This window comes from Gymnogyps californianus, chromosome 9 (genome assembly GCF_018139145.2).
Source record: "Gymnogyps californianus isolate 813 chromosome 9, ASM1813914v2, whole genome shotgun sequence".
In the NCBI taxonomy this organism is placed as follows: Eukaryota; Metazoa; Chordata; class Aves; order Accipitriformes; family Cathartidae; genus Gymnogyps; species Gymnogyps californianus.
The window spans coordinates 23,154,393-23,169,852 of record NC_059479.1 but is presented as its reverse complement, the minus strand read 5'-3'; the positions used below and the strand labels follow the sequence as shown (position 1 = coordinate 23,169,852).

General features: G+C 45.7%; 1 protein-coding gene across 1 annotated transcript in view; it reads left to right on the top strand.

The window, feature by feature from the left end:
* The window catches only part of LOC127019582 (uncharacterized), a 219,293-nt gene that overhangs the window by 31,392 nt on the left and 172,441 nt on the right, over window positions 1–15,460 (top strand). The window contains exons 4-5 of the mRNA XM_050901700.1: window positions 8,468–8,615; window positions 11,282–11,391. Coding sequence (XP_050757657.1) covers window positions 8,468–8,615; window positions 11,282–11,391 — 258 coding nt within the window. The remainder of the gene's footprint in view (window positions 1–8,467; window positions 8,616–11,281; window positions 11,392–15,460) is intronic.

Genomic DNA, 15,460 nt, shown 5'->3' with positions numbered 1-15,460 from the left:
TGGCATTCAGCAATTGCACTATGGCCTTGTGTTTTCTTACCTAAAAAAGTAGTAGGGGTAGTGGTCATTGATTTTTATTAAGTGATGCTGGTTACAAGACAGTGTCTAGAATACCAGTCAGAGTCCTGGCACACAGTGCAAGAACAGAAAAAAATCCAAAGGCGGCCCATGTCTTGTAGAGTTCATCACATCATTTCTCTGGCAGATCTAAATGAGCTCTCTCCCTGCTCCAAACCTGTCAGAAGTTGTGTGGCCTCAATAGTTTGGTGCTGAGCCTGTAGCAGAAAGCCTTGCTAAGGGGCTGGTGCATAATGTGAGCAAAATGCCTTCCTAATGTGACTACATGCCGAGTGGGGGTCTGATCAGAGCTGAGCTGCCTTGCATCTGTCTCTGCACAAAATGACATAGCCTTTTGGGATGTTAAACACCCAGCCCTAAGTGAAAGTAGGCAATGGTGGTGGCAGTGCATTCCTGTTTGTGATAAGCAAGTCTTTCAAAGCCCTTAAAATTGTCAAAACATTTAAGTGGACATTGCATTTTGGACTAGGTTCTGCGTGTTACAAATCTGTACTGTCCAGCTTAACACTAGGAAACCTCAGAAGTCCCACGGCTAAGGGAGTCATACATGCAGGACAAGAAAAAGGCCTCCTGAAGCTGATAGACTCCCCCATTAACTCTCAGCCCATCGCTGTAGCACCTGCGCACGTATCTCTCTGTGTGGAGCAGAAATCTGTGAGCGGTAGCAGTCATATCAGCTGTGCCAGGCTCATGTCGCTCTGTGCCAGTTGTGGAATCGGTACAGGTTTGTGGACAAACCATGGTAGGACCCAGTGTGAAGCCCAGCTGTTTTCTTTTGGATCCCTGCTGATTAGCTGAGGCTGAAATGATGACTTTTTTTTTTTTTTAAGATGCCAGGTAGGGAAATGGGTCAATTCGTGAAGAAACTTTCTCCTTTCCTTTTGGGCTTGGAGAGACCAGAGATGTTACAGAGGTGATGACATTGTTCCCTGTTGGAAAAGGGGTCACTGTAACTTCTGAGCCAAGAGGGGAAGTGTTTGAAAATTGGCAGCAGATTAGAAATGCCGGGGGAAAAAAATCTGAACTTCTGACTCCCAGCTAAAATGGGCAGTACCATTGTTAGTTATTCCTGGATTTGTTTTTCTGCTCTATTTTGTGTAATACAAAAAAATAAAGACAGCTCGCTGTGTAATTCCAGGCACTTATGAAGTGGGGTGAATAGTGGTTAGTAACTTCTTGTGATCTCTGGAAGAAATGTTTTTAGGAGGAGCTTGAATGAGAGGGCTGTGGTTTGATATCCCTTCACAGGGACCAAGCTGAAAGTATTCTGGGCAGGCGCAAGATAACAGAGGCACGAAAGGTTTGAGTGGAGCGGAGGAAAATACTGGCACTCTTTTCCCAGAGCAGCCACATCTCTGCTAGCTGAGGGCAATGGCTGCATGCCTAATCACAGAGCTCTTAGGGCAAAATCTGAGTGATTTCCCAGGTCAGCTGTGTGAACAGGAGATGCGGTAAGCCCCAGCTCAGCTGTTGCAGCTTACAAACATTACCAAGAAACTTAAATATGGTGCTTGAGATAACTGGACAGGAAACCTCCCCCGAGTTCCCGTCGAGTGTGGTGATAGCAGTACGACCTCTGGACTGCTGTGGCTTCCGGCTTCACGGAAGGCGTGCTGCCTCCCTAGGCAGAAGCAGCAGCAGGATGGAAGGGAAAGCATATGGCCCACCCTGGTTTGTAAACACCTTCTGCATCCCAGAAACTTGGACTAGAGATTTAGAAATGCACAATGATCTGATGGCAGCATCAAACCCAGAGCAGTCAAGAGTGGGGCTGAAGGAGGGATACTCTGGGATAGGAACAGACCTAGAGAGTCTGCCAGCAGCTCCAGTAACAAATGTCCTGAGATACCCGAGGGATTTGCTTGCCTATCTCTCATCAGGGAGTGGCACTCGGAAACGTTTTACCAAAAATAAACACGCAAGAGGAATAACTTCAGCCTGAGCGTGACAGTAGCAGCAAACTCTAGCCTCTTATTGTTTTAGGGCTAAATCCAGCTCTTTGCTGGCACCTGTTCCCCAGGACAGTTGTTGGCCCTCCTGCCTCTACTCCAGGCTGCTCTGCATTAATTGAAGGATTTGTATTTCAAGTTAAATGCTCAACCACAAGTAGGGAGAAGGTGCTGCCAGGATGGGGTGGCTTGGCTTGGTCAGCTGCTGTAAGCAAGCGCTCCGGCAGTTTTAAAGTGTGCTAGCAGTGTAGAGCAGAAATAGCTCAAGCAAATATTTTCAAAACAACCTACACATTGTCCCACAAAAGGCACAAAGGCACCGGTTCTCACTGAGGCTCTCTGCCCAAACCTCTCTGGAGATGGTTTAAGAGATTGAGGCTGGTGTAGCACAAAGGATGCTGGAGTGGGATTTAGGGGACCTGCGCGTTGGTCCTAGCAGTACAGCAAATCTGTTTAGCTGTACTCTCCTGCAATTAATGCCCCTGTTTCTTGCTTTCCTAGTCTTGCCTTTTAAAATTTTAATGTATTTGGGCAGGAGCTGAGTGATGTTATAGGCAAGTAACAGCTCAATGGGATTTGATCTTAATGCTGTAAAGGAAATAGCATTGCAGCAGCATTTAATAAGAAGAGCAGCTGTAGAAAGGTAGAAAACCACTTATTTCTCAAACTGTCCCCCTGCCTAGTTGCTTTCAGACCCCATCCCAAATTCTCGTTTGTTCCAGAAACTTGTGAAACAGTGGAGATAAAAACATTTTGAAGAATTGGAAGAACAGTAAAGGTCAAAATAGATTGTCAATGGGAAATGAATTACTGATTTCACCATTCACACTGCTGCAACTCTGGAATGAAAGTGCCTTCCTTATTTTGAGAGGGACATATGAGAAATGAACTGAAAAATGACATGGAGGTTTTACTAGATTTTGGACAGTTGCAAACTATAAAAGTTTCCTTTTTCCATGTCCCCACTGAAGTGAATTATCCTCACCCCACCTCTAAAAACACTACAGCATCCCAACAGGGAGAATGCTGCTGCAGGGAGTCAAGCATAGCCCCAGAAGTTGTATTTGACCACTTCCAGTTAGCTTGAGGTGATGCTTAGGTGGAAGGAAGCTTTGATACCACATAGACTACTTTGCAGTTCTGGCTTTTCCATCGGGGTTTCAAACCACCTGATGTGTCCTTGGACAGGGTTTGTGGGGGATTTGATAACTCCTTTGGGAATGACATGAGGACAGGTTGCAAAATATGCATCTGACTTCGTATTTCAGGCATGAGTTTAGAGTTTTTAGGACCCAGAAACTTGATTCAAGCTTATTGCTGGCAGAGGGATCCTCCCTGCTTGTCTCAGCGGCACACACAGGGACTGGGCACTGCAGAGCATTTTGGCTTGTGTCGCTCTTGCGGTGAAGGAGCAGAGGGTTTTCACTGCAGTCTTTCTATGCCCTCTGCTGGCTTATTTGTGAAATAAGAGTGTATTTTTACGGAACAGAAAACCTTATCTTTTTCCTTAGGATTTTGAATTTTATCTCCAAAAGCTTTACAGACTGCAGCTTGCTGCTGGCTGTTGTGGCTGCACATAGGCACCAGTTGGTTTTGTGATGCCATTTTCTGGGGGAATTATGATTGCCAGAAGTGTGAAAATGAGATTTCGACAGGCTTGTCAACCTGGACAAAAGGTATCCATCCCATAGGATGAGGTGCCAGGTGGACCCGGGATGCCCCAGGTTTCCCAGCCAGTTTGGTTTCAGAGCCCTGTAAGGGGCTGTGTGATCAAACTCACTTCTCAGCGTCACAGCAGATGCTTGCAGATGTTTCTCTTGAGCAGCCATCGAGTTTGCTCCTCTGAGTCCCGTACTTAGGAGCCAACCTGTCCAGGTGCTGTAAAAGCGCTCCCTGTTGCGGAGCATGGTAACGCTGTGAGTGGCCCGTACTGATGGTGCAGGATCGGTGCTTTCACGGCGTTATTAGGTTTTATGATTTCTCTGCAATAGCTGCACACTCTGTTGCTCTGCGTGGGAAAATCAGAGACTCTCCCTGTGTGGTGGGTCTGACTGGAAGCACAGGATTACTGATTTGCCTGAGTGTGCGCATGCCAGAGGATGCGTTTGCAGATTTGCTATCTGATAGCTGGGGCATATCTCAGCTCCTAGCACAGATTTGGAGTTTTACTTTAGTGCAGCAGCTGCAAGTGCCTTTTCACGAGAGGGAGATACAGCAACTTTCTTTTTCTGTGTTTGATGAGAAGTTGCAAGTAATGTGCAACAAGTTCTCATAGTGGCCTTTAACTTGAGATTGTTTTGTTGTCTCTCTGCTACAGAACATTTTGGGAGCAGCTGCAGAAATGGGATTGCTGAGTCGATTTGTCTTTTCCCTCCCCACTCTGTTGAATGACACTAACCAGGAAATGGGTATTTCTGAGAGTTGATCTTCAGAGCTCTCTTCATCTCCTGGTTATTGGCAGTAAACTGGGTTGTATCTCAGCCTACTACTGGTAGTTGTGCTTACAAAAGACTTCATAGTCCTTCCAAATTAAGAAATAGTACTTTACTTCTAAATCCTGCTATTGCCAAAAGAGCACTATACTCCTGTCTGTAGCGAGGTACGATTTAGTTGCAGAATGAAGATTCTGTGTATTTATGGCTTTTAATATGGTTATGTCTGACAATCATCTTATTTTTAGAGGAGACAAAACCTCTAAAGCCTATCTCCAAGCTGTTCAGATTTTCGTATTTTTAATAACCATGAGGTGCTAGCAAAATGTTGAATTAAAGCCTATATTTAGTGCGATCTATAGTGGGGTAGGGTTTTTTTGGGAAACATATTTTTAGCATTGTCAGGGAAAGGCAGGTTGAGTTTGCAAAGCTGATAGGCTTTACAAGTATATATAATCAGCCACTGAACACATGGGTAATTCAGATTTCCACGTTTTCTTAAAATACTTGTTGGGTCTTGCCTTCATCTAGTTCCCAGCCTCAAAGTTACAACAGGCCACCTCCTGCCGTCCTTGGTGCCATATATGCTAAAGGGACAATATGTCCAAAACTTCTCTGGGTGGAAGGTTTTCTTTGGCTTTTACCTCCTCCCAGCTGTTATCCAGTCAAGAGAAGTATACTGGGTCACTGGACACAGTGCTGGTGCTGGGAGCAGGGAATAGGAGATCAAGCCTTAATTCATCCCCAGACTCCCACTGTGCCTTTGGGGTAATTATAACCTGTCCACTTTGTTCTTCATCTCTAAATAAAGATAACAGCACATCAGTGAAAACTGAGGCTGCTGGAGTCTTGAGGACAGATACACTAAACCATATGAGGCACCCAGTTATTAGCCGGGCTGTGGAAGTATGACAGATTTGTCTCTTAACTGAGGCTAGAAGCCTCCCAGTGAGGAGCACCTCCTGTTTTCTTCTCCTGACCTTTGTAAACTGATTTTTCTGCTGATTTCTTCACTCTTAAGATTATACACAAGACTTCCACAGTGTCATATGTCACAGAGAATAAAATGAAAAGAAGGAGTTCGAATTGTGATTTTTTTAAAAAGAAAATTCCATTCTGCAAAATATCGCTGTACAAGTTGTCTCTTTCAGGATCTTTCCCTCCTGAAATAGAATAATAAAAGTTGGAGTCACCCAAAAGTGAGGGAAACTCCAACATTTTTCTCCAGTTAGCTATAAATGCCAATTCATTCTTTGGATTAATGTTACCAAATGTTAAGGTATAACTGGGGCATTTGACCGCTTTATGGGTGCTTCAATCAATTGCAAGTATCTTACTGTTTGAAGTAATATTTCGTAGGCTATTGATACAGAGGACGTGTCTTGTTAAGAGTTGTTATCAGTCAGCTTCCAGAGAAACTACTGTGATAATTTCTGCTTTCCTCTGTGAATCTTTCAGGAAAAATAATTGTTCTAGTTTTGCTAAAAACGTACCTGGGCATTTTCAGAGAACGAGGTCCCAGTTTTCTTCTAAGTGCTGTGGTTTGCCCCATCCTTGCGTTTGGACCATCTGAAACCTGGCAAGGGCTGTAACTTGTGTACTCCCTGGAGATGAGGCACACTATAATAACTGGAAAAAAACCCCAATGGTGGTGGTCGGTGCTACATGCATTAGAGAGAATATGGTGTAGAGGGGTCTGTTGTCGGTGGCCCCCTGTAATAGATGTTCAGAGGAAGGTGCAGACCAACCCCGTTTGGTGCCCAGCTGGGTGTGTGTGTGCACTGGGTGCTTTGGGACCCTGTTCAGGTCCAAATGGTGATGCTGTAAAGAGCAAGCGTTAGAAATGCTGGGCAATGCGATTATGAGCTAACCTTTCAGCAACAGTAGCAGGACTTTGGACCTGTTTTGATCAGCAGGGAATATTACCTGTGTTTCATGTCCTACAATAAGCTAAAACCCAATATTTTGGGAAAAGACCTAGAAAAATTCATAAGGGTAACGTGAAGGGCTGAAGCATGGTCCGAAGCCAGTGGTCCTTGGTGGATTTGGTACGGAGCAAGGCCAGGCCATCTGCAAGCAGCTAGGTACATCTCCCCAGTCACACCAGAAGCCACCAGGAGAAGATGAAGATGTAGGGTGGGTAGGAAGTACCTTGAAAGAAAAGCAGCTGTGCTCGTAAAGAGACTTGATTTTACAGCTGTTGGGTTGCAGGAGGGTCGGTGCATTTGTATTAGACCTTTGTTAGCAGCTAAGTGATGTAAGACTCGGCTTTTGAAGGAGGACAGTCCGTGGGTCTGATATGTTCTTTTGCAGTTATGTATTCCACCAAAGTGATTCAACTCCATCTACACGTGAAGAGTCCTTTCTCTCCCCAGAAGGCTCTCTGTACCCTGCCGATGACTCCAGCAGCACAGCAATAATAGCAATGCTGTTATGTTTATTCACCTCCTGTCCTCTTTGTAGACCATCTGTAGGCTTCTGTTTATGGAATTGGAAAAGACCTTATGTGACCTCTGGAAATACCTGGAAGGGAGTGTTTTGTTAAGATATTTGAGAATGAGGAAAATGACATCCTGTTACTAATTTAATTCACTTTTACATGGATCTTATTATCAGGAAGACTGTTGAGTTTTGCAGGAATTGTTCTTGATGGGTATCCCAACTTTAGTCTAAGAGCTTGTAACTTTTATTTTTATAATAGTATGGGCAGATCCTATTATTATGCTGCAGGATGAGCACACACATAAACAGGCTGTTCTCCTAAACCTCACCATTGCAAACTTGTGCATGACTATATCTTTCAAGTGCTGGAGATCTTTCTGAAAAATCCTCTTGTTCCATTTTCCACTTCTCACATGTCTCTTGAGCATGGCCATACATGGAGACCAGTGGTGACTGATAGCTGTAATCTGGCAAAAAATCCAGAAATTAACAGTCTCCTGTTTCCTGTAGGCCACCAGAGGATGCATCTCCCAGTTCAGTTCAAGAGTGCCCATGGAAGCAGACCTCCCGGTTGTCCACCCTCACTGTGCTTTGAATGCACTAATTGCTCTTAATGACCCTAAGTAGTCTCACATGGGGCCTCCACACCATACCCATGGGCCTGGCAGCCCATTTAAGCTCTGCCCTGGGTGCTCAGTCCTTCCTTGAGCAACATGGGAGGAGTGCTGGTCTCCAGCTCAGCCACAGCTGTGCCTTTGCCTGGCCACGGGCCCTGCTGGGCTAGATGCGAACCTGGGGCCTGATTTTCTGGCTTGACCTTGGAGCTGCCTCACCACCATGGACCTGCCCAGCGATCATGGGGCTTTGTCTGACCCTGATTACCTTCACGGGGGGGGGGGGCCTGACCCTGATCTGTAAACTGACTCACCTGCTTTACCTTGGACCTGCTTCATCACCATGAATGTGCCTAATGATGTGAAGTCTTAGCTGACCCTGGCCACCATCTCCAGACCTGGCCTGGTCCCATGCTTGGGCACTGTGGCATGGGGCTGGTGGGTAAGGCCCTATCCTGTCAACCAGGTTATCTCTTTGGCTGCTGGTTTGCTGTCCCTTAGAAAGCAGCATGTTGTGAAGCCAACCCAAAATGTTTTAGCTAGTACTGGGTCCTCAGCACCAGCTAATTCACTCCCTGTGTGTGCTTCTGCTGGGACTTGGTAATGTGAGAGTAGACAAAATGCTGTGCAGAAAGCAGACATCTTCATCATGTGTTACTCTCAGAAGTGCCTCGGAGGCTAAGTGCCACTGGAAGTTGTTGGAATTAAACACCGTGAGGTGTGTTCAAGGTATGAGCCCCATGCAATGGGAATTAGGGCACTCCAACACCACAGCTAGAAAGTCTTAATCTTTCAGTCAAAAAAAAATGAAGTGGGTGCAGGTTGCGGTGAGAAAGTCTAAGGTGCGTTGCACTGTCTTGAAAATTATTTGTATTATTGTGTGTTCTGTGATTGCTTTGTCTGAGGTTTGACACATATTGGTAAAATTCTTCTCTCACCCTTTTATTGCCAGCCGATGTCTCATCCTTCTCAACCATCCCCACAAGCACCACCCTTCAAAGTCCTTGTGGAGAGATGTCGCTCCGAACCCCTCTCCCAGAGCACCCCGATGGGGCTGGACCAGGTGGGAGGGCGCATGCAGCACTTGCTCAGAAGACGTGGTGAGTAGCTCTGTGGTGTTTTTCTCCAAGGTTTGTATTTTGGTCTTACCCATCCTGCAGAGCAAGCCAAGGGCAGTATGGGTTAAAAAGTGAGAAATGTGGCTTGCATCCACACTTGTTACAATGCTGGAGCCAGGTGAGGGAGCTCTGATAGCCACGTGCTAAGGAGTTTCTTGCTAGCTAGTAAGATCTTTTTGTATACAGTGTATTTATGAAATAAGGCTATTTTCTCTCTTTAATGTCTCTGAACACAGTCCCTATAATTTGGTTACCAGAAGATGAACAGATAGGCACATAAGGTGTAAAAGCTGTTCAGCGACTTCTGTGTGAGTTTTTGTTTGGTGGTTTCCTCTTGGCTTTCTGTCCTCTTACCAGCCTCTATTGTGAGTACTTGCCATTTGGAGGTGGCAAGTGGTGATGGATACTGAGATCACAACTCAAGTCTGATGTTTGTTTGGAAACACAGGAAGAAGTGAGGTTTTTTTTCTCCTATGCTTGGGTACTCTTCCTGATCAAGAAGAGAATCTCATGAGCCAAAGACTATGATGAGCTATTCTCTGCATTTGTCCTGCTCAAAACAATGCTAGAGAAAGCACTACAGAATGTATTTGCTGGAAGTGTCTTGTGTTGGCAGGTAAATAGGCTGTTGGTTGAATAGATGACATCATTTTTTGAACCTCTAATTAAAAGGATTGATAATTAGAGTAAGGAAATTATTTCCTGAAGGGATACTGCTAACACGAAGAATCCTGTGATTTAGCAGTGGGCAAGTACGGGAGTGCTGCCAGACTGTGCTGGCATTGCTCGGAAGCGCATGGGGGATCCGAGCAGTTAATGGATGGTGGCAGCACATCAGGGTTAAGAAGAACTAGGAAGGAAAAGGCAGAGTGGCTGCCTCTTTAATTGATGGCTCTTCTGTCGGGGTGCCCACGTTTCTAGCACATGGGGAGTAACACACGCATCCCTCAATGTGAGCATTACTGTGTTTGCACGTTGCTCCTGAGTGCTACTATATCGGCACATTGCCTCTGGAGCCTGGTAGCAGCCTCTTGCTATAATCGGCACTCGCACTGCAGCTTGATTTTCTGCGAGTCTGGAAAGTGAAACACATGTTGCTAAAAATAACAGCAGGCTGCCTGCGTCAGCATCGCGTTTAGGAAATAGGTCTCAGTGCAATCTCTCTCCCAGCAACGCTGGAAGAAAAGCAGGATTGCTGCCCACCCAGCCATCCCAGGGCTGCAGCAGGGTCCCAGCTCTGCTGCACTCTGTGCTGCTGTCCTGGGCAGAGCAGAGTTCCCACCTATTTGATTTGGGGGCAGGGAGCATGTAGTGTGTGTGTGTTTTGTCCCTGTAAGGTAAAGGTGACCTGAACCCCAGGAGCAGGGGTGTGGATCTCCACTCTCCGAAAGCCTGGGACCATTTACCCTTTGTTACCTGGTTTCAAACCCCTCAGGACTGACACAGCCTGAAACCTCTGCCTGGGTTAGAGGTGCATCAGGAAAAAGCAAATTAGCGTTGTGCATCTGTCAGGGAAGAATTCCAGAATTTGGCTGTTTTCTGTAGATGCCTTTCTCCGTGAACAGGATGACAAGCCTCCAGGGGATGGGAACACCCATGGGTGTGTGCGTGCATACACAGGCACATAGATGTGCGCTGCCCGGACCACATGCACCTGCTGACAGGAGCCTGTGCTGGCAGCTGCCGTGGGGGCACGAGCGGCACTCAGCTCTGTGTCCTTCCCCCCAGTGGCTGTCACTCCAGGCTAGGGGATGTGAAGAGTCTGACGGAAGAAGGGATTAAAATCTAACCTTGCCAAATGTGGGAGGAAAAAAACGTGGTCTCACACAGAATGGCAGCTTCACCCCAAAAAGAGAGGGATAGGATGGGGAGCTGAAAGTTTGGGTTGATTAGAAAAGCAGAGCTTCATTTTGAAAGGTGAGTTGCCAGCCCTCCTCCACCATTTGCCTCTTCTTTATGAGCTGTTTTGTGCTTGGGTACGTACCATCTGTAAGGCCAGGCTGAGATTTGGTGTAAATGGTATAGCTCGCTTAAAGCTAGAACAGAATTGCATCTGTGAGGGATTGGCCTGAAGTGCTTGGGGTGAGAAGTAGCCCAGTTTCTTTGAAAAACAGCTTTTATGGACGTTTCCATTTTTGTTTTCTGCATAAATTTGAGGAGCTGTTTCTTTTTCAAGGCATTGCATCATATGGACCACAGCGACTGTAAAGCTGGGATTTCTGCAGGTCCAAACTGCAGAGGTGTTGTTAGCAGTTATGACCCAAGGAGCTATTGCACTTTTAATACTGGTGCATGCAGATGAGGCTCTTGTGCTGCCTGGTGCTCCTGGGAGAGCATTCTGGCTTCACACCCAGGTTGTCTGACCCCACCTGCTTACACCACCTCTGAATTTGGCTCTCGGCTCTTAGTTTGTGCCTGCGTTTTTGTAGTATCCAAGCTGCACTATTTTTCTTGTATCCCAAGAGCACTGAATAAAGCACCTAAATATACTCTCTGCTCTCTTTTTCTAAAGAAGAGGTTGAATGAGTCTCTTGCAAACAATTTTGTTTCTTTCATTTAAAAGAACAGCCTCCGCCCCCAGCCTGAGCTAAAGCACAGCATTTATCTTTTGTCATTCCTTCTTTTTCCTGTGGATTTTATCCTGGCAGCTGAGAACGAACAGTCTTCAAAGACTCTGAAGGTGCGCGGGAACTGCAGGAACGGTGGACGTCGATGGAACCTCTTCAAGCCTGGAGCTGAGAAGCTGCAAATCAGTAGGGTAAGGTGTTGTTTGAAATATGCCTCTGCCTGCTTCAGGGGTGGTATTTACCTGCCGCATGTTTAGCCTCGGAAACTAACAATATGCTTTACTAACAGCTTCCTGAATCTGTGGTTCCTTCAGCCACAGATGGGGATTTTTTTGTTATTAGAGTTATTTTGTAGCAATAAAAGAATAGGTGCATTATCCTTTCTCCCCTGGATTAGTTTCCCTTCGATGTATATCGGAGGCTTTATGGTCTAACGGAGGCATTGGGCCTCCCATTTCTTTGGTGAGTGTTCCTTGCAGTTGGAGGGAACTGTGGCGTTTCAGATAGCCTGCAGATTTGCTCTGTGGTTTTGATGATTTTAATTTTTTCCTTCCCTTTTTAACCATGTGTCCTTGGGGTTTGGTACTGCTACCAGCACCGTCTCGGTGACAAATTAATGTCACTGATTCTTTCCCAAACTGTTTTGCAAATATAGGCACAATCCACTTCGTTCTTTTTTTGTGAATGATGCTTCTAGCGGGGGAAGTAAAAGGTGTTGTGGGCCTGGGGATATCCACGTCTTTCTCTGGGAAAAATTCAGAAAAGATGGAAAAAATTGTACCATTTGTCTGATATGTTTCCTTGCTTGGGTGGGGGGTTGTTTTTCATCTATGCTGTGCTGTGCATTTGAAGTCTGGAGACCTTGGTTATTCTATGGTCTTGTTCTGGATTTGTATTATTTGTGAGTCTGGCTTCACTGGTACCCAACATATAAGACTCTGGGTTGTCTAAAAACTAATAGATTTGCTAACTGGCAGCTAACATGATGCAAGGAGAGTTTTCTAGTGAATAGGGCAGAAGAGGTTTAGCCCTTGTTCCTCCAGGGCAGACAAACAAAGGATGATCTGGGAGCCAGGAATTTCCCTGCTGGAATCAAGAGGGGGAACTGACCTTCTGCGGTTGTGTCTCTGTGGCTCTTTCCCTCCCTGTTACTGTCCTTCCTTACTAGTCCTTTATTGTATTCATTTTCCCTTTGATATCTGATGAACTGCCTTCCCGAAATGTGATTTCCAGGGAGGACCTGGCCTCTGTGTCTGTTTTTCCATCATAGAAGCAGTAAGTTGGCAGTAAGTGAGACTGACTTCTCCAGCCTGCTTGCGTTGGGTGTTGCCTTCCAGGGAACACATGCAGGGATGGACTGCTGGTATTTCAGTCACTTGTGACTTTCTGGAATGCCATCTTGCATCATGTCTGTTTTCTTTCCTGATTTTTTGTGGGCTGAGATACAAGCCAGAGGATAGATAGACAAGGAGTTCAACCCTTCCTTTTCTCTCCCTTCCCTTTGAGTCCTAGCTTGGTTCCCAGACATAAATGGCTGCTTTCAACTCGGGAAGGCTGTTTTGGTTATAGGCATGCTGAGCGTCTAAGCTTCTGGAAGATAAAGTGATCCAAATCCGATAGAGCTGTTTGTCTCGGGGCCGGAATAAAGGCAGGCAACTGCAGAGTTGCTGTTACAGCAGTGAAGTATCCTGTTGTACGGTATGCAAGCCCTACCTCAGAATATCATCAGGTGTGTTATTCATATAAACCATTTCCATGTTCAGGATCTGGTGCTGACCAGTGCATGGATATGTTTCGTCTACCTTAATTAATCAAAGGCTCTTAAGAGGAGCCATATGTTTTGCAGCCTTCATAGCTGTCCTTCAGGCCCTGCTTGGAAACCAAGGTGCTATTCTGTTTTGACACAGTATTGCTACTGAATGCATGAAAAACAAGATGGTCTGTGTGCTGAGTCATCTCAATAAAACCAGACCCATTTCTGATTGCAAATAGAGCCTGACATTAGAGCACCCTTACAAAGGCAATGGAAAATTGAAACTTCAGCAAACCAAAAATACTGCTGAAGTTTGGGAAGGGTTAGTTAAGAAACTTTGCTTCTCCAGTGGTGATATCTAGGAAGGATGTGGAACTGGGAAGGGAAATGAACTTCTCATGAGCACAGAGACCTGTGTGTGATGTTCGGCTCAGACACGGACGTGCCAAAGACCCATGCGTCACTGGGACAGAGAATTGGTTTTGGGTGCTGATCAAGATGCCCTCAGAGACTTGTTCAGTGCTGCCATTAGGCAGCTTGTTGCTCAGCTTGAATTACGGCGAACAGGCAGGTGTGAAACCTGTGCTGGGGTTTATAAATCAGAGGTACTGTGTTAAGTGCTGCAAGAATAGGATGTATAAATATGGCTCACAATAGCAGTGCTGGAAAATTCATCTGTCGCCTCTGCCCCAAGCTGAGTGAAGATCTCCGGGTCTGTAAATCACCACTTTGCCAGAAAGAAATTTCTTCTTTGGCAAGACTTATAAATTTGAGGTAAGATTTGTGGGCTTGGGTATCTCTTGTCAGGTGCATTCATTGACAGCTGACGACCAGTCAGGTGGCAGAGCTAGCACAGAAACGAGTGATTTATACTTCCAAACCAGAGGCCAAGCTTCTGCAGAAACGATGCCTTATTTCCATCTTGAATGGGAACGTGTGAGGTGAAGGGAGAGCAAGAGGAGACTGACAAAGCATTGGGCTTGTCTTAGTGGCATTGGTGCCATCTTGGCCCTTGGAGAGGTGTGGATCGTTGTGCAAAAAGAGCATTGGTATCACTACATGTCATGCAAAAATGCAGAGCTGTTGGTGAGCAGCTGCCTTGTGAGCCCTCAGAGGCTGCTTATTCTTTGCTCTGTGCAATGTGCAGATTTTGGCAAAAAACATTCCCCTCCCCTTCCTCTTTTTTTCTTGTTTTTTTGGGTAGAGTTGTATGTGTGATTTAGAAATGGCATCTCTTAACTGCCTGCTGAGCCAGAAGTCTGGGCTGAGAGGCTGATCCTAAGCTCAAGGAGGAATCCCCCTTGTCAAGACCACTGTTTGTCACTGTTGTTTGTCACATCTGGTAACAGTGTCCATCATTTTGCAGCTGGCTGCATCTTAATCCGTCTGTCCAGACAGCAGGGATGGCAAAATGCAGTTGCAGAAGTAAGTGGTGGTAGCAGGAAAGGAGAGAAGGGCAAGTGTCTAATCCTGTGCTTCATCTCATCTTCATCCTAGGAGTGCACATGTGCGTGCACAAACCTGTGGTTTTTCTTACTGCTCATGGCGCTCTTCTCCTATCAGTCATGCCCAAGCTGTCCTAACAAGTGAGTGTCTGCAAGTCTGGGCACAAGCTTCGGAAATTTTCTATGGAGTAGGTAAGGTTTATTGTTCCCACTTTGTAGGTGGGAATAAGAAGACTGAAGCACTAGAGGGTGGTACATGTAGAGCCATGCAATAATTTTTTTATTTCTTTCCTAATTTCAAGAAGCAGGAAAAAAGTAAATAGGGTCAAACTGAGTCGACTTTTAAAAGCTTTCAGGTTTTTTTTTTGGGTGTTTTTTTTTTTTCAGAAGTACACTTTTCAGCCTGGAGAAAACTCTGAATTGAAACAGTTTATGTGCAAAGCATTTTGTTTTAGCACTTAGGTCACTTAGAGCCTTTGCTTTTATGGGAGCAGTTTGGCACAATCAAGACTAACTTGCACAGGACCTCAGGGTGCCCAAAACTGCAGGCTTTGCTGCAGCAGACAGCTAAAATGTCAAAGAGAACCTGAAAGGCTGCCCTAGCTCTGATGGGGCCCTCGGCATCTGTCATGCCTCTGTGATCTACCCTCAGGCAGGTCCTGCCAGCTGGGACCTGGCTGATCCCTGGGGACAATGGACAAAGGGAGAAATAAGTTACTTTCTCCAGCCCCAGAGCAATTCTGGGAGATGTTTTATGGTCTGGATGGCAGAAGTGGAGGATGACAGTCCCATCCTGGACTGGCTTCATTCTAACCCAAATCACTGGCCTCTACTGCTATTTATGAAGGGACTTGTTGCTTCTAGTTAGCTGTCCAGTCTAAGTTGTCTCAGCTCTTTCCATAGACAAATGCTGTGGGGATGTACTCCCGGAGGAGATTCAGCCCATCCTAACATCAGAACCATCCTCTCAATGTGTGGAGGCATGTGTGTGTTGGTTCCTTCTATCTTACCTGTGATTAGAGATTTAATTTTTAGCCTTTAACTTAGCAAAGATGACTGCAA